The following is a 19,858-nucleotide window of genomic DNA, read 5'->3' as shown; positions in this document are numbered from 1 at the left end:
TCAGAAAAATAAAGAGTGTGCAGCTCCACACTGGGAGCATGGTTCATTACCTAGTAAGGCTATTTTCGGAAGATTTGATTGGTCAGTGGGGGGTGATTGCAAACCTGCGCATCATAAGTTACCATGGTAATGTACCCAGGTAAGGAGTGAACCCCCTTTGTAGTAAACCCCAAAGTTGACCCTGAAGTTATCCGAATAAGCCAAAATCTTGCCTCACAGCACAGACCTGTGACAAGAACGTTGTTTTTTTCTTATTCTGTCGGCAGTGATGTCATTGGAAGGCGGCGTTAAACTAATCGAAAGTACGCCGATGAGTCAGCGTGTGTCCGTTAGTTTTCTCCGTTTATACCTGCACCATAATGTCTCTGCGTGCCTCTGTTGTTTGTCTGTGTCGTGGATTTGGCCTCTTCAGGTGAGCTCTGTCCTATTATTTCAACTCAGTAATCAGAAAGCTTCGCTTACCTTTTCTAATAAGGTTACCCTGACCGATGAGGAACAAATTTGGGCTCAAATCGCCCCATAATATACTTTATATTCTTAATTCAGGAAGGAAGTACAGATGTGATGTCTGTGTGGATCAGCAGCCTTTACCTGTTTTTACTTCTGTGACATCTGAGTGGACTAAGCCATCTCGCGTGGTTTGTAGTGACGCATGTCACGTTCTGCCATGTCCCACTTGTTCCTGATGAAGTTTGTTTGCCAGGATGATTCATCAGGAGCTCAGCTCAGGTAAAGCAAATAGGACATAATCGTAAAAACTGCTGTGAATTCTGATGTTCACTTCAATCATCTTCATCTAATCTTAATTTAGAGAGATTCTGTGTGCAGCAACAATCATAACAGCAGCAAACAGCTGTATTTATCTTTAACCTCTGACAGAAGTTCTGAACATAGAAATACATCAGAGTAAAATTTATATTACAAATTAATAAAATTACAACACTAAATAAAAGCATCAGCATCACCAGATCAAATTAAACACGGTTTAAAAAAAAAAGTAAATAAAATAAACATCTCAAACTGTCTCGGATGCCAAGCAGAAGAGGTCAGTCTTAATGACAAAGTGTAAAAGGTCTGTAGCGTGAAACAGTTTCCACAGTTTGGGAGCCGCTACAGCAAAAGCCCCGTCCTCTCTGACCCTCTGCTGTGTACCAATGCTACATTTTATTTATACATAACTCTTAAAAAGGGTTTACTGAGTGGTTTGACAGGCTAAAGCTGAAGATTTACACAGAGAACCGAACATTCAAATCACAAGAAAAGAAAAAAAGAATATACAAGAAAACACCTGAAAGTAAAACATGTCAGATGTAACCTCATCAAATGAAAACAATCCATTAGAAATTAGTTTTAAAGCTGATTTAAAGGAGGCCCCTGACTCTGAGCCTGATCTGCTTCCAAAGCCGAGGAGCAAAACCTTCACTGTAAAACAGCCGGGAGGCCTTGTGTGTATCTGCTGTACAGCTGGGAACCAGACCAGGTGGGTCTGTATAGGATAAAGAACTTTTATATCAGATATTAGCAAACTGCAGGCCTCTGCAGCCCAGTTTGAAATGTGAACATCTTCAAACTTGTAACTCTGATTAGCACACAGGTGTTTCCTTCATGTTTTCATGAATTTATTTTTGATATTACGTCACTTGTTTGACTTCTCAGCAAGCTGATCATTTTCAGGAATCAGGATCTGAATACTTTATTAATCCCCGAGGAAATTATGTGGTCACAGTTGCTCCAAGACTATAATATATTGTATTATTTAATTTATCTTTGTTAATTTCTCTTCTTACTAAGTTATTAATATAACAAATTTGTGTCTAATTATAAATATACACGCAAATATGTAGAAATTAAAAACTCTCTAAAACCCACAAGTTGAGAGAAAGGTATTAAAAATGAACTAACATTCAATAATAATAAAAATGTCCTTTATTTGTTTTCCATGAAAACGTCTTTAAGACAAATTAACAGTTGGTTTAAATAATAATGGCTTGCATGCGCTGGGACAGACTGACAGAGGCGAGGCTGCCATATCGCACCATCGGCCCCTCTGGCCATCACCAGTAGGTGAAGAGTCTCGACCACGGACACAATACTGAGAGTGTCCGAGGTGCAGAGGCCTCTTTCTGTTCAGGAATGTTGTGAATACTTTGAGATTCATATGAATTGCAAATCCTATCTCTACGTTTATTTTTTAAAATATATAATTGTGCAAAGTTTTATGTTTTTTTTTAGTTTTTATTCCTATTAATTCTATTTTCACTTGTTACCTCTGAATTATTGAATCAGACCTAGATGACATGAAATTTTCAGCAACATTATAATTCAAATACTCCTTTAATTATTGATTATTCTCATTAATTTTCGATCATTTTATATATTTTTCCATAGTTTTACATTTGGATTTAACAGATGATTCTCTCACATAACAGACAAATATTTGTGAAATTATGATACATTTCTGGACGTATTTTTACAATCTAAATATGCATATGTACAAAAATATATATTTAAAAAACAAGTAAATTGTGTTTTACTATATTTACAGTGATGTTATGTTATTTTACCTTTGACATGTTAAATTACAGTCTACTTATGTAAATTTCATGATATCCTAGAAAGACAGTACAAAACTGTGAAATATACAGTAAGATACTTTGACATCACTATTTTTTGGAACAGTGTAACTGAAAACACTCTGTCTGTGAAGGTTCTCAGTCATCCAGGTCATCGTAGTCAAAGAGGTGAAACGTCTTCAAGTAACTTAAAGAAGTCCAGACGCTTTTCTTTGCAAGCTCCTTTGACTGAAAACACTCTGAGTGTTTTCATATAAAGATTTGTGAGTGGCAGCAGTTTCATGTCTGTTATCAGCTGTTCTGTCTGCAGTGACGTCCTCTGTGTGTTTTACTGTGCAGACACTGATCCAGCTGCAGTTTACTCAGCAGTGAGTAAACACAGCAGGAACTATGTAGGTCCTCCAGAGTTGGGAGAAGCCATCCAGTAACCCTGTGGAGCTCCTTTTTCTGTGCAACAGCAAAACCACACAGAAGCAATACACTAACGTGTGGAGCCATGGTATGGGGATCTTCTTGAGGACCCTCAGGAAAGTCTCTGCTGTGTCATCTTAACCAGCTCTGTGGTGTTTAGACCCTGGGTCATTTCTGCCTGAGGTAAACTTGCAGAAACAGGAAGTCCTGACCCTCTCTTTATGGTTCCAGCTGTCTGTTACTTTTCTTCTTGAAGTCAGTGATCAGGTCGTTTATCCTGGACACTGTGGTGTCATCAGGGTTCACCAGATTATAGAGCAGGGGCTCAGCACACAGCTCTGTGAGGATCCAGTGTTGAGCTGCAGGGCTGTGTCAGCCCACTCCAGTGTGGGGACTAAGTAACGCGTTACAGTAACTATGTTATTATTGTGCTAACGAGCACGGTAACTAGTTATTATGACGAAATCAGGAATGTGTTAACCGTTACTGGGTTTAGATAGGCTCGTTATTCGTTACTTTGTGTGGTGGCTATCGCGGAGCTTCCACAGTTTCAGTAACATTAGCAAGTGGTGGAGGCAGCAGGTGGAGGATGGAAAGGGGACGCAGAAGGAAAAGAGACCCGAGGCGGCCGCCGGTCCAAGTGTGAACTGAACTTCAGGTAAGAAGTTATGACCTGCAGTCTATCAGGGTCAGATATGAACCAAGACGTCATCTACTCTTCACTGAAGGAGTCCACCAGTCCAACCACTGACGTCCAGCTGCTGGTCTCTAACTGGTCCTCCCAGCACCTCAGACCAGAGGACATCAACATGTTACAGAGATTTTTATGTGTTTCACTTTCATTTCTTTCTCAATTCGACTCAAACAAGTCAAACAATGTATTCTATAGTTTACTTACATTTTTAAAGTGCGCTTTACTGAAAAACCATCACTGTGTGTTTGATGCTGAAGAGTTTTACTTCCTTACTCAACAATAAATATACCAGGAAGCAGCTGACATTGGAAAAACAAACAAACAACAGATTTAAAAGTTGTCAGTTTCTGGTAGCAGCTTAAATGTTTTAATGAGTAAAAACTAGTTTTTCTCCTTTTTGTATTTGTTTGTTCAAAACAAAAACAGCAAAAAAAAAGCCTAATTAAAATGTTACAATTACCAGTAAAAGAGGAGAAAACCCGGCTTCTGTCACCACGTGGTCGCCACTGAAAAGGTTTTTTTTTTAATTCATTCCTCCTCCTGGAGGAGAAGCTCAGTATGAATCTGCTGCCATCTACTGGCTACACTGAGTGTTACAGCAGAGCAGCTGCTTTATGAATGAAAAACAGAACAAGAAACCAGCGTTACTCTGCCATCCAGAGGAAATATCTGGCTGTGCATCATGTTTCTGAGATTTTTACAGTAGCCTCAGTTTTCTTTGAATTCCATCCTTTTCTTTTGGATGTTCCCTTTACTGGTCTCCATAGTGACTCGTCAGCCTCCATCCCAGCATCCTCCTCCTCCTTCTAACCAACCCTCTGTTGTATTTCTCTTTTCCTCCTGCCTGCAGCTCCATCTTCACCACCCTTTGTCCAGGATATCCACTCTCCCTCGTCTGCACACGTCCAAACCATCATAACCTTTCCTCTCTAACTAAAGTCATCCAGGCTTTTACATCTTTAAGATGTGGCTGTAGTTTAGCTAGCTTGATGTTTTTCTATTAGTATGTTGACGCGTGTGGACAGTTCCAACCTGCACTGAACTCTGTTATAATTGTGATGGTTTTATAATTTAATTTTCTTAAATTTCACACATGGCATCACATCTGAGTAGTGTTTACCTGCCTCGTCCATCTTTCTCACAGCTGCAAAATGAAATTACCATGACAACATCTCAGTACAGCCAGATAAACACCTGATACAGGGGCTTCATCTAAGAGGTAACAAAGTACAGGTTAGGTTTCAAAGTTTACTCATTAAAAGCTAAAATGTGTTTTCGACCCGACTGTTGTGCAGTTTTCTCTCAGTGGGAAAAGTAAAGAATGCAATGATCTGCACATCTCATAAATTTAATTTACAGTTAAACATGTAAAACATATCAAATGTTTAAACTGAGATTCCTTTTGTGTTTCATAAAAATAATTCAGCTTATTTTGAGTTGATGGTACCAACATGTCGAGAGCTCTGGTTCCAACATGCAGGCTGGAAGTGGTCTAAAAAGGGCAAGCAGCATAATAAGTAAATAAACAGGCCTTTTGTGAACCACTAAAACATGTATGAAGGGCCATGTGGGCGTATGTGCTGCCCTCTAGCTGCCGACACTAATTCAGAGCCGCCACCTTTGGCATTATTAATTTGCAGTTCTTTTCTACTTTGTAATTCGTGTTCTCTTTATCGGTAAACCACACTGACACAGCACTTGACTCTCTGTAATTCTTACCTGGATGATATCTGGAACCTGTAAAACTTTATAAGAAGAGGAGGACGTCCACTTAGTGTGACACTTTTTACTGTGGAAACAAAAACAAACAAGCAAAGAATAAAGAAATAAAAGATAATAAACACTAAACCTGAACTCTTTATGTGCTGTCTCTGAAAACACTGAACATATAATGTTAAAAATATAAAGATGTTTATTCCTTATTTAAACTTCCAGCCTTTTGTGTGACCTGCATGAAACAGTTCACAAAATAACCAACAGGGGGCGATGATGACCTCATGGGCCAAAAGGTCACATTGATTATGAAATCGCTCCAATGCGACACTTCTCCATCTGTTCAGATCCAAAATAACTTCTCACTGTTGTGTAATGATTCTTCATCCCCAGCAGACGAGAGAAACGCTGTAACAAGAAGGTTTTACCGTCTGTGTCAGTTTCACTTCCTCCTTCCTGTGACGGTGTGAGGCCTGCATCAGCACCACACTGCAGCAGCAATGATTGATAACACAAACACTCAGACAAACATCCTCAGCAGCCTGATAACGCAGTGTGAAACTACCCACAACTGTGAAACAATCAGTTTGTCTTCATTGTTTCATAAAACCACAGAAAGATTATGAAACAACCTCCGACACACCGAGACCCGAAACATCAGAGCTGTGAAATGTAGAGAAAGGGAATTCCCGACATACACTGAAGGGGTTAAATCTGTAGATGGTGCAGGAGGAGAAGCTGGAGATGACTGATATGTAGCTGAGACACCGATGAAACAGACCTCCTGTGATACTGTGGAGAAAGACTACGAGCAGCAGCTGTGAGGAGCGTCACCTGCAGGTAGATGAGCTGATCTCAGTGCTGACACATGTATGTTGCTGTGTGGGAACGAGTGTAGTCAGTTCTCTGTGTGTGCTGACCTCTTCATGGTCTGACAGAGGCCAGGGTACATAACTGGCTCTTGACCAGCTTCAGCCTGTGTCCACCAACAAGGTGTGTTGGTACAATATTTGAGCGTTGATGGCCCAGTGCTCCTCTGCAGACTCAGACACACATTTTCTACACTTATAAAACATTTGAAACAGAAAGAATAAAAAGCAAACAGCACTCAAAAGTCAAATATATTTAAACCAAGAGTTTAATACACAAAATCTGATGACCGTGACAACAAAATATGAAAGATTTTGTTGTCATTGTACCAATGGAAATATCTTGGGGTCATTCTAGACCCAACATTATCCTTCAAGAGTCACATAAATAAAGTGTCCCAGGTACTTAAATTTAATAATCGACATTTTAATCATATACGTAATAATTTAAATATGAATGTTGCAAAAACATATTTTTACTCAATGATCATCTCCCATATGGACTATTGTTTGACGTCCGGCTCACTTGCTTGTCCAACAACACTTAAAACCATTGAAAACATTTATAAAAGAAGTTTAAAACTACTTGGCAAAAAAAACGACTGTCATGTGTTAAAAATCATAAATTACTGAACTTCAATAACTTAGTGAAACTTAAAAGAATGTGTTTAATATATAAAGTCTTACACTCCCTTGCTCTGCCACCACTAAAGCAATTTGTTTAAGGCACAGGTTAAAAACTGGTTATGGACAAATCAAGTGTGTGATCATGTATAAGTTGTATAGTTTAAATGTTTTATTTGGGAATAGAAAAGTGTGTATGTGTGAGTTTGGTGATGGAGTTTTTATTATGAATGAATTATGAATTATCATGTCTATTTTTTTATGTTTTACGGACAAAAGATGGAAATTCGCCCTTGGCTATAATCTGGTATTTTTTATATTAATGGAATTTTTTTTTACATTTGTGTTCATTAACATGCACTGGCCTAAATAAATTAAAATAAAATAACAATGTTAGTATTTAAAGTCCAACATCTCCCTCTAGTGGTCATATATAAACCATGTGGGAGGATGGTGTTCATTATATTCCAGCTACCACAGCTTAACAGGCTGGATAAACTCTGCACGTCTCCTGTCAGTCTTGTGTCTAACACAGACACACAAACATTCACATCTATGACCAATTTAGACTCACAGGTTAATCTAACTGCCTGACTGTGGACTGTGGGAGAATCACAGTGCCCAGAAACAACCACGCAGACCCCACACAGAAAGATGAAGGCTGGATTCAAACCCAGCACCTTCTTCCAGTCAGACAACAGCATCACCATGCTGCCCCAGGGGGACGTCCACTAAATGGTTATAATGGTTATAGTTTGTTTCATTGACTAAGCTACAACACTGACAGCAGACTGAAGTAGAGTCGACGTTTTAAATGATATTTTTAATTGATTTGTTGTGAATGAAGTCATAAATGTCATTTATTGATTATCACAGAGAAACTCAAATATCATGTAATCATCTCAGTTAACCTCAAATTATGTCAAAACAACGTTGCTGGTTTCTTAACTTTTGAAAGCACAAAAGGTTTTATGTGTTTCTGTGTGTTACACTTAAAAAAACAACTTAATTTTAAAGGTTTTGCAACAAAAAAGGAACTGCAGAGTGTCTAAGTTCATATTCTGGAATAAATTTATCACATGAATCATTAATAGGTTAGAAATCCACCAATAACTCTGTACAGATAGAGGAAGAATACGTGCTCAGAGGAAGAGGGCGGGCTTTACTTGGTGTCAGTGACAGAAATGAAAAAAAGCTCAAATGAGTGAGAAGGACGATGAAGGAAACATCTGTGCTGTGTCTGCTCTGTAAGTAGAATCTCTGTGTTTGTTTGAATTCTTGTACTTTGACTGTCTGCTCTCCTGATAACTGATGATGGAGGAGAAGACATGAAAACAAATCAGGCTGAATTCAAGTTCAAACACCACGAGGACCAACTGCAGGTCTGAAGTTTAACAGAGTTACTGATGAATTACTGACTGTGAAGCACTATGGTCAACACTGTTGTTTTAATATGTGCTATATAAATAAATTTTGATTTGATTAGATTTTGAATTTATAAGTGAAAAGCTGAAATAAAATGTTGGTGTTTGTGTGAACAGAGCAGAGTGGTGCACTCTTACGTGGACCTCAGTTTAGTGCTAGTCTTTTGTATTTACTAATACATACAGTTACGTATTATTATAACATAACTGTATATGATTCCTTTTGTAACAGTAACTACATTAGAGCATGAAATATGAAATGATGAGATCAGTTTTATTTTAGAATTCATTATTATCAAATATTACGAAGTTGTTCTTTACATTCACCTCAAATCAACCTGAGTGTCATTTCTCTTTAGTTCTGATCTCACTGCTGAGCTGCACAACAAACCAAGGTCAGTAACCTTCTTCTGTCACAGTTTATACCTGATAAACTCTGACAGGTTTTACACATTTGGATTAAAACTTTCAGTAAAGATCTCAAAGACGTGATCATCAGTTTTTCATTGTAACCCTCACAGCTCGTCTGACTGTGAGTCCCAGCAGCTCTCAGTTCTTTGAAGGAGACTCTGTGACTCTGAGCTGTGAGGAGGACGACAGCTCTGCTGGATGGACTCTGAGGAGAAACGCAAGCAAAGGACAGAGGACTCAGTGTGGAAGTACATGGGGGAAACCAGCTGGTTCTTCATGTAACATCGATGTTTTCACCCATGACAGTGGAGTTTACTGGTGTGAGTCCAGAGAGGGTCCCATCAGTAACATGGTTAACCTGACAGTCACTGGTAAGCTGAGTGTGTGGAGTTAGTGTTGATGAAGCTGTGTGTAAATGGATGAAATGCTGTAGTTTGTCTCTGTGTTGAGGTGGATCAGTGATCCTGCAGAGTCCTGTCCTCCCTGTGATGGAGGGAGATGACGTCACTCTGCTCTGTAAAACAAAGACCACTCCCTCCAACCTCCCAGCTGCTTTCTATAAAGATGGCATCTTCATTGGGAATGAGTCAACAGGTCACATGACCATCCAGCATGTTTCCAGGTCTGATGAAGGCCTCTACAAGTGTGACATCAGCGGTCATGGAGAGTCTCCATCCAGCTGGATCACTGTCACAGGTGACACACTCACCTGTCTGTGTTTCTGCAGCTTTCAACATTCACAATAAACTAATGATTACATGTTGTATGTTTAAGGGAAATCTACAACCACACCTCCATCTACTCCCACACCTGTATCTACATCCACTTCTATCCCTACATCAGCATCACCGCATCTTGTTCTTCCTGTGTTAATCTCTGTTGGGTCAGTCTGTGTTGTGGTTCTACTGGTGTTACTGGTTCTGCTGGTGAGAAAACATAATCACAGAAAACCTGAAGGTGAATCTCAGACTTCCTGATCTTTCATGTGTGGACTTTGATTTGTTAAACATTATTATGATTAGATTTCAGTGTTTATTTTATCTGTCTGTGATAATAACATTTGCATTCATACGATAAATCATATTACTGTTACATTTCAGCAGATCAAGACAAAGCTGCAGGAGAAGATGTCACATACAGTGACGTCAAGATATCACATGGTCGACAGCAGCCTGTGAAACACAGCAGAGGTAATGTTTGGGGAAATTTTGGCGGGAGATGGTGTCAGAAAGCTGTATGTTTACGATAAGGGAGATGTGCCAGTTTTATACCACTACAGGATTTTCAAATATATAAAGAAAATCTTTGAAAAGCATGTAGAGTTCACTTCATGTGACAGGAACAGTCGCCTCAGGTAAAGACCTTCAGTAACAGATGATCCTCTACAGGAGAATCTATGACACAGTTCAGTAACATGGAGATTGTTTGAGAAACAAGCATCAGCTGAAATAGGTAACAAATGACTTGTTACTTTTGTAAAGATTTACGTGAGTGCACTTATCATTTTTCTTAGCATCCTGTGTCCATGTAGCTTATTCGATAGACTGTATACCAAAGATGGACAAGGCTCTATGACATCATCCAGCAGTTTCTGAAAGTCTGCAGCATTTTCAAGCCTTAAAGTAAATGTTTCTGAGACGTTAGTTTTATTTAGACTAATGTGACTCTGTTTTTATGAGAAGGAGAAGTGCGAAGTTATCAATGCCAATGCTAGCTAGCTTATATAGCTACATCCACAGACAGCATGGGGCAGATAACTGGGCACATGTTTAGTAGAAGTTGGAGGGAAAGGGGTCTAAGCAGCTTTGATCAGATTTGATTGGCTCCAGAGTGGTTAGATTTGGGCTAACGTTTCAGGAACGTAAAATCGAGGGCACATAAGAAACTGGAAGCATGTGACAGTGTGCGTATTGAGCCCTGGATCATGAGGAGCTTCATCTTTTCAAGAGGTTAAGACGGTGCGTTAGTCTAACGTTGTGGGTTTATGATAGATCGCGAGAATATTATGAAGCATGTTAGGCATATAGCTCACCTTCATATTTTACACATTTAATGATAAAGATCATTCAATTAGTTAAATGACTTTTTCATAGGTAGTTAATGTTGTTTAGTATGCAACACCATCTTAGTTAAATATATCTGTATGTAAAGTTTCACACCATACTAAGTGAGAATTGTTCTTTGCATGCTGGACGGTCTGTTGTCTGCGGTTAGCTGAAGCTAACAGCTCCGCAGTTGTTCAGCATCCTGTTTGTGACATAAAGAAAAGATTTCAGCTGCAGGTGTTTCAACACAGAGCTGTTAGTTTAAACATCTTTAAACACGAAAAACACTTATGTGATAACATTTTAAATTCCATTAATCTCAGTATCTTTGTTTAGGCTCTGAATCTACCTTTTATGAAGGTAATCATTTGTTAGTTGTGTGATATCGTGGCACGTTTACCTGATCTGTGGTCACTCAGTTCCTTGAGTACATTTTATTTGTCTATCTTCTGCTTAAACTATTTTAAACATCCTAAATCATCTAAATAGTTTGTGTTTTATTGTGCAGAGAGTGATTCTGCTACAGTCTACTCAGAAACGAGAATTGAAGACGTCAGTTATGGAGAAATCGTCATCAAAGACAAGAAGAAAAAGTCAAAGACAAAAGGTAGAGCTGCTCCTCTTTTTCTCCATCTGGGTTCGTTTCTACATCCAATCACTGAGCTAAATGCTAACATATGAATGCTAACACTATAATAGTTCATAAAATTTGAACTTCACATGTTCACCATCTTAGCAGCACACTCATATTTAGTAATTACCAAGCATCGTGAACACAAGAAACAAACAACATACTGCTGCATTTAAACAGTGAGCTAAATTGGATCTTTGGGGTTTTAAGCAACAAACAGTTCTTTCTGATAGTACGTACATGTGCCAGTTTCCTGATTGGCTTCCTACGGTCATGTGATGATGAACATTTTCTCAGAATCCTCAGCTGTTTTGTGAAAAACTAAGTATACCTCATTTATTTATCTTCTTTTCTTCATCTTCTTCTTATCTATATGACTTTCACAGTCTTGTCATTGTGAAGGAATTTTGGCCCACTTTTCTTTGCATCATTGAATCAGGTCTTTGAGGTTTGTGGGCATTTGCGATGCACAGCTCTCTTAATAAGATCACTAACGTTCTCCTAAGCGTTCCAATCAGACTGAGGTCTGGGCTCTAACTGGAGTGTTGCATCTTTGTTTTTTGGGTTCACATTAAACTCTAGAACACTTTGGAAGTTACTGGTTGGTTCATTTACTGCAAGGTGCTCAGGTCCTGTGCTTCAGAACAGGCCCAAATCCTCACACCTCCACCACCATGCTGACAGTCGGTATGTGGCGTCAGTGTTGATGTGCAGTGTTTGGTTTTCCCTCAAATGTTGTCTTGTGCATTATGGACAAACATTTACACTTTGGTCTCATCTGAGGACAAAGTTCCAGAAGTCTTGATTTTTGATTTCTTGGTTTGTTCAGATGCGAAAAATCCCAAAACAAAACATAAAGAGAGAAGACGTTTTCCCCTGGGAAGTCTTTTTTTATTTGAATTGTTTTAATTTTACCATAATGAACTTTAACATTTAGCATGTAAAACCTGTAGAGTCTGAGGTGTAGCTGTTGGATGTTTTGCAGTTTGGGGTCAATTTGCTGGGATGTTGACTGCTGGGGAAACTGCAGTAAACACTTGCTGATGATCAGTTAATTAAGTGCATTTGATTAGTGTTTGGCTGCTTATCTTAGAAATTCCTGTGGACACAATGAGGTTGTACTTAAACTTGTTATGTGACTGTAAATCCAAACAGTGGCTCGATTATTTACAGGAGCTTTATGAGGGAGGAATAAATCAGCAGCAGTTATATCCTGCAGTTCACATACGTTAAGGTCTGTCACTGTAAGACTAAATGAGGATTTTGTGTGAAGAAAGAATAAAAAATAAACATGTAACTTTTATTACCCTGGAAAATCTTGTCTGTCAATATTATCTGACATAACCAGACAACAGACTCACCTTCATGACACTAAAACAAATCTGGCATTAAGCTCAGCTCACTGTGGCAGTCTCTCTTCACAGTTACACACAACAGCCGCTTTAACTTGTGGCGTCAGCCCCAAACAGTCGCTGTAAGTTGTAATTTTGCTGTCAAACAATCCTAAACAGCTGCCGCTGGTCATGTCATTACCCCAAAAAAGGCACATCAGATTGGGCAGGTAGTAACATCTGAGGATGTCAGCAGGGTTGATGCTACAATTTGAGCTAATTGTCTACTACTACTCAGCCACAAGCTGTGAGTAGGATCTGGATACAAGATGCAGAGCAGCCCGTGCTCGCTCTTAGACAAAGAGTTTTTTTATTAATGTTTTTTATTCATTCCTGTTAACAATAACCTTAGAGAAAGGCCAAAGATAACAATGTATTATTGGTTCTTTCAACACTTCCTGACAGCATGACTGTCTGTGGTGGCTCATTGGTTCCAACCGAATACATAAAATGTTAAAACACTAAAAGTCTAACCTTCAAACTTCCTCTGTGTTGCTTCACTCAAAGAAACAGGAAACGCTGCACTTGTTGTCGATTTTCTTTAGCAGCAGATTAATCCACACTTTTGCGGGATGGTGTGTGTAAGCATGTTGTCATGATGATGAACAGACAGGTCATCCAGCTCAATAGTTCTGCTTTCTGATGTGATTTTAGCACAAATATGGCACATCTGCCATTTTCTTTGAGCGACATGTGGCTCTCAGCGTCTGCCTCAGCTTAGCCACAAGTGCCCTGTGAATTGACCAGATGCCATGTGTGACATTTGGGCCACTTCTCTACCACAGAACATCCGCCATGCTGTATAATAGAGCGATACATGCCAAAAGCAGCCCACATTAGGCCCAGATGTGCCTTGGTACACACACAAGATAGAGAAGCGACGTCCTGTGGTTGAAACCAGTTAGTCTGAAGCAGGTGAGATTTCTATCTGCTATGTGCTCTGGCTTGGATAGTAATAGTGTTCATGTTGTGAGACTGTAGCTTGTGGTGAAGTGTGTCATTTAGCATTGTAGAAGCAGCAGCTTGGTGGATGTCACCTTTCTTTTTCACACAAAACATCTCACAGGTTTATCCAGTCATTCATTGGCTCAGAGCAGAGAGGTGTTAAGAGGTGTGAGGTGCTGCTGCAGTGTATGAAGTACATGTACTTTCTACATGATGCAACATTGCAAATACAATTTTGACATATTTTCCGTGACCTAACAGTTATTCCCAGTAATCATATCAAAAGCAGTTCTGGAATCAGTTTTGGAAAAAACTAAGCAGGTCGGATCAACGAGGTCCAGAGATAAAGCTCCTGGTTATGTTTAACCTTGAACAGAGTAGATTTACGTCCTCTTGCAGTCACTATTATGACTCACTTTCGGGCTTTGGTCAGAATTGTAACTGAAATCAGACTTTTAAAGTGTAAAGTGTGCGTGTTAGTCACCATAGGGAAATAGTTCCTCAGCATTTAACCCATTCACCCAGTGGGCAGCCACCAATGCAGCGCCCGGGGAGCAGTGTGTAGGGACGGCACCTTGCTCAGGGGTACCTCAGAGTAGCCGTTCAGTGGAGTCGAACCCCCGACCTTCCGATCATGGGGCCACCACTCTACCTACTGAGCTATCCCTGCCCCTTCTCATCTTTCTCCGAAAGCAACCTTTTAATAAAGACATGTGAGCAGCATATGAGGTTAGTTATAGATTGTCTTTGAGGATAAATGATCAACAAACTTTTCTCTTGTTGGTCAACACCATAATCCCAGACATCCCCACCACCAAACTGGACCATCTCTACCCCCAACTGTCACTCAGCAACAGATCCCCACAGCGCTGCCTTCTCAGCCCCCTACTCTACACCCTGTACGACTATGACTGTACACCAACTCACCCAACCAACATCACTGTCAACTATGATGAAGATAAAACCGCACACAGGAGGTAGTGAACATCTCCTGGTGGTGCTCATAAATGAACCTCAAGCTGAATTCCCTTAAACACCCTGGTAAAGAAGGCCCAGCACTTCCTCCGTGTCTTGACGAAGAATAACCAGAAGCTGCTGCTGGCCTTCTACGCTCCTCAGTGGAGAGCCCGAGAGAACATGTTTGCTGGGGTGTTGTTTGAACACAGGTAGCTGTGCACTTACTGGACACTCAACTGTAGCTCTCATGCTGACACAGTGAACATTACCATTCAACAAGCATTAGACGACAGCTGTGCTTCATTTAGCTACATTAAAGCTCTACACAGTACAGAAACTTGCCCACTCAAGCTGACAAATAATGTTCATTTAAAAGCTGAAATGGGAGAAAAAGCAACTGTAATTCAATCAAAGTAAAACATGGACTGGCATCAGTGAGTTTTGGGGGTATTTTTTTCTTTCCTTTTAGGAAGAAACTTTTTGGTCACCATGGATTACTTCTCTTTATCTACAGCTCACACTGTCTGTGGTGCACCACAAGGTTCAACCTTAGGTCCTATTTTTCTTTCTATTTAAGTTCTTCCATTTAAAAAACCCCCCCACAACATCTCCTTTATTGTTACACCAGAGCCACACAGATATCATTTCCCAAAAGACCCAGCAGCTGTTTTAAATGATCTCAGTCACGTGACTGTAAATGTTGTCATAAAGCTGGCATCAGCTTAATACTACAGAGATGAGGCCGACTGAATCAGCTAAAAACACATTTATATAAAACTCATTTTGTGTGATTCCATTACTTAATCTGTATCAGTAGGATCGGACGTCTGTGGCTGTGGTAGAGTTGGGTCATACCAGTCAGAAGGTCAGCAGATCAACCCATGACTTCTCCCTGAAACATCGATCGGAGTGTGACTGAGTGTGTGAATGCCAGAATGCTTAGGCATAGATAAAAGTACTGTATGTGCTTGTGACTGGGTAAATTAGAGTTGGACAAAGAAGTCAAACTAACAACTGAACATCTGCCTAAAGAACAAATATCTGAACATACCTGTAGAGTCCTAGTTATAATTAGACCATTCAGGCCTGTGGTACAGCAAAAGTTTTCAGTGTTGACACAATTGTACAATTGTAACCATGCTCTCTGGTCTTTCTGGGCTATGGGTGTGTGGTGGGCTTTCTCTTAAAATTATATTTTATTTAAAACAAACAAACAAACAAAATCACCAACAGGGCAGGACGGTGTGCACTCAACCTTTTACTCTATCGTCTCCTCGACACACATGGCACACAGGATACGTTACTCTCCATAAAACAGTCCCTTTGTAACCACTAGGTAGGAACAAAAATTACCTCCTACAAGATGCCTTGTATGAAGTAGTTAAATATGTAAAACAAATATGCAAGCCGGCTCGTTTTCTGTCTGAGACACGAGTTATTCCCATCATAAAAACAGAAGACAGATGAAGTTAAAAAAAAGAAACAAAAAAATGGTCTCGGGATGGTTTCTTGTGAGGAAGGACGTAGTGTCTTTAGAAAATCTTGCTGACTCTTGCGATGCAGACAGGCAGCAGACTTTAGAGGTGGTTCCTGTTTTTACGTCTCACACCTCCGCCCATCTGTCAGGGTGGAAAAAAAGAGAGAAGTTGGAATCAACAAGTGTTTGACTTTTTAATGTGGCTTTTTGTTAATTTCATGGATGATTCAAGTAACAGTTAAAGTGTGGGCAGCATGGAAACTGTGATTTGTATCTGAAGTAGTTCCTAGGAGCTTCTCAAGCAGTCCTTTAATACGATTCATTAACTTATCTTTTTTTAAATTTGCATGTCAAACCACAGCAGAAACTTCCTCCTGTAGCCTGAGGCCAGCTGCAGTGCAGTTTGCTTTGGGTTGGCTAACAGCGGAGTGTTGCAATAAGATGTTTGCTTCATGCGCTGTGGGGAAAGTGTGGCAGTTTGCAGTAAAAGAGCACGGCGGTTTTGTGGATGTCACCTTTGTTTTTCTCATAAACACCTCACGCTTCTATCCACTCACTCATTGGCTTACAGCAGAGGTGTGAAGGGGAGAAAAGATGTGAAAACCCCTTTGGAGTTTAAAAAATACTCATCGCTTGTATCACTTGTATTCTTCATGATGCAACATAACAAATAAAGTGTTTTGTAGTAGCTGTGGTGTTGCAGTTGTTGTACCTGCAGTAATTTAAATGTGTTTTATTTTACAGAGAGCGACAGCATGGCGGTCTACTCCTCAGTGAAAACTAAAGACCTCAGTTATGAACAAGTAGCCATCAGCCCAAAGAGAACCAGAGGTACAGCTGCTCTTTATCTCTCACTTTAAACAGAGCAAAGCTAGCAGTGTCATGCTAAGCTAAGCTAACCATGTTCTCACTCAAGCTCAGGATATCAACCTTCGCATCTTGAAAGGCGCAGGAACCAAACAACTTCCTCCTCGTCTTAGTGTGATGCATAAGCATACTACACTGATAACAAGTTTTCAAATGACTAAACCAGGGTGTTTTTAGACAGAAGACGAACCAATCAGCTCAAGGCCCAACGTAAGATAAAGAAGCATTTTTCTTTTTTGAGAACGAGTTTCAATTTCAAGTGCTGCACCAATTTGAGACAAATTTAAGAAAACTGACAAAATAAACAGCCAAAATCAACCCACACAAGAAGGAAATATCTCAGTGGTCACATTTTAGTGAAGGGCAGGGGTTAATGTGTGATTTGGCAGGTGGGGAAACCTTAAGATTGGCTGTAGTGGTGCAGCACATAGTAATGTATCATGTGGTAGACTTTACTGTGGGTACAGGCTGTGACTGATATTCACTGATCGTTGTGAACTGAGCCAGCTGATTTAATCACGTAAAAGCAGATGTTTCATGAGCTGTCATAAATTTTAAACCCCTGATAATAGACAGCTAATTTCAAAGGTAGAATTTACTGAGTGAACATCATCACCTTGAATTTAGATCGATGCCTACTGCCTTTGCTGCAACCTACATGAAAACCACAGCCTGCTGTGTACAGTGCAGCATAGAGTATATATGGATACTTAAGTCTGTTTGCAGGATATTTCATGAAAAACAAATCAACAACACACCTAGTTACCAGTGGACCATCCTGGTACATTGTAGACAACATGTAGCCTCAGCTTTTAGTGTCAAACTGCTAATTTTGTCACCACAGACCTACAGACTAAATAGGGACGTTGATCATTTGACGCTTAAAGTTTGTTTCACTCGGTACAAAAGTTAAAGCAGGGTAAAACAGTAAAAAAACAACAACCCAGCGATGCCTCAGATGATGGTGTGGAAACTATTTCTGTGTTTCATGTGAGGATTACACTGTTTCCTCTGAAAATCTTGCTGAGTTGCAAACAGGCGGCAGACTCTGGAGCTGGTTCCTGTTTTTAAGCGTCGCTGCTCGTCCTGTCTGATAAAATCTGTCAGTTTAAATTTAAATGTCATTCAGTGACGCTGATGAGCTCATTACTGATCATTAATCGTGTTTCCTGTTGTTTCAACTGCTTGTGTTCAGACTTTAAACCAGAGTCAGAGGTCGTCTACTCTTCACTGAAGTAGTCCACCAGTCCAACCACAGATGTCCAGCTGCTGGTCTCTAACTGGTTCCCCCAGCACCTCAGACCAGAGGACATCCACATGTTACAGATTTTATTAAATATATTTTATGTCTTAATCTCCTGTTGTTGGACCCGTGATTCATAATTTGCATTTTGATGCAAAATCAGCAATGTGAAATATTTATGTAAATAATGTAAAATAGAGATATTTCTATGTAACATTAAAAACTTCCAGATGTTTTGTGGTATTTGTTTACATTTGTCCTGCTCCTGTTCCCACGCAGCATGGGGTCGGGGGTATCTCTGTGGCATTGATTAAATTTTGCTCTCTCATGCTCCTCGTGTGGTTCTGTGGGTTTCAAACATGGGGGGAGATGGAAAACTTGATTTGCTCCACTTTTGTTGTGGCTTACCAATACAAGCCTGACTTCAGTGCAGAAAACAAAACAAAAAGATGTATATTAAACCACAGCCACAGACTCAAAGCAGCAGGCACTGCAAACTGCACAGAGCAGCGTCAGCATGCTTGATGGAGGAAGAGGTTTACTGCTGTAGGCATCCAGAAACCACCTGCACAGCAGCTGGCATGGAAACACGTTTACATTTAAATCAATATGGTTTCTGGCAGCAGTTTCTCTCAGTTTTCTCTCAAACATGAACATGTTTTGGGGTCAACAATATAACAAACCTGAATAGTTAGTTTTCATCATAGTTGCCATTTTACAGTTATGTAGAGAATGAAAGAAGAACCCCCTGTGCTGTCAGTATGTGAACCATGTTTGATGGTTAATTATTTATTATTATTGTCACACTCAGTATTTTAGGATAAAACATGAAACTGAAACATTTTGGTGTCTAATAAAATGCACACTTATGACCACGTGACTCTGACTGGCTCCTGATCCAGCACAGAGCTCAAACAGTTACCTCTCAGTAAAGCTGAAAAGCAAAGGCAGATTTAAAGTCTGCTGCCCTCTACTGGTTAAACCTGGTGTTACAACAGACTGCTTTAAAAAACTGCTTTAAACTGCTTTAAAAATGACAGCACTTGAACCTCTACTAGAAGATGTCACATTTTAAATCAGTTATCTTATACTTTCAAATTAGGTACAACACATAGATAGAAAAAAATCAATGACGGTAAAAGGATCACCAGTGTGTGGATAGCAAATTTCCCACGTGTGGGACTAGTAAAGGTTTATCTAATCTAATCAGGAGGTTAGAGTCACTAACATGTGAGATTTTACTGTTTATCTCACCTGGTCTTAGAATAACTGGGAGTTGCTGGAATAAAGCCCGTCTGTCCCTGATCAGCCTGCTGCACATCATTCTTTTGAGTTTTCTTTAATAATACAGTAGAATCTGCACATTTTTTCTCCATCTGACTGTACAATGTAAATAGATCTAAATCTAAAGATATGAAAAGGATCACAGATATGTACTCATCCAGGTCTTTAAGACATCCTTGTAACTAACTGATTAGCATCGTCTGGCTTCATCGATAAAGATGGCTGGGTATCTCCATTGCAATGAAAATAGGTTTTCAATGCCTAAAGCAGGGGTGTCAAACTCAAATACACAGTGGGCC

General features: G+C 39.7%; 1 protein-coding gene across 1 annotated transcript; it reads left to right on the top strand.

Annotated features, from left to right (window-relative positions):
* Positions 1-123: 123 nt before the first annotated feature.
* Positions 124-18,605, top strand: LOC146713033 (uncharacterized). Its single transcript, XM_085437337.1, has 8 exons — positions 124-139; positions 8,830-9,090; positions 9,170-9,415; positions 9,494-9,676; positions 9,820-9,909; positions 11,273-11,371; positions 16,910-16,996; positions 18,228-18,605. The coding sequence occupies exons 1-8, from the start codon at positions 124-126 to the stop codon at positions 18,269-18,271; spliced, it is 1,026 nt and encodes a 341-aa protein (XP_085293463.1). The 3' UTR covers positions 18,272-18,605.
* The last annotated feature ends 1,253 nt before the right edge of the window (positions 18,606-19,858 follow it).

The sequence above is a fragment of the Copadichromis virginalis genome, linkage group LG3 (genome assembly GCF_057382275.1).
Source record: "Copadichromis virginalis isolate Kocher_CV1m ecotype Utaka linkage group LG3, C_Virginalis_male_GT1.1, whole genome shotgun sequence".
NCBI lineage: Eukaryota > Metazoa > Chordata > Actinopteri > Cichliformes > Cichlidae > Copadichromis > Copadichromis virginalis.
Note: the sequence above shows the minus strand (reverse complement) of the source record. Positions and strands in the feature narration are given on the sequence as shown.

Excerpts from the sequence above, each read along its gene's own strand:
- LOC146713033 (XM_085437337.1), top strand. Across the intron at positions 9,677-9,819 it reads TAATCACAGAAAACCTGAAG|CAGATCAAGACAAAGCTGCA; the intron begins GTGAATCTCAGA and ends GTTACATTTCAG. Across the intron at positions 16,997-18,227 it reads CAGCCCAAAGAGAACCAGAG|ACTTTAAACCAGAGTCAGAG; the intron begins GTACAGCTGCTC and ends GCTTGTGTTCAG.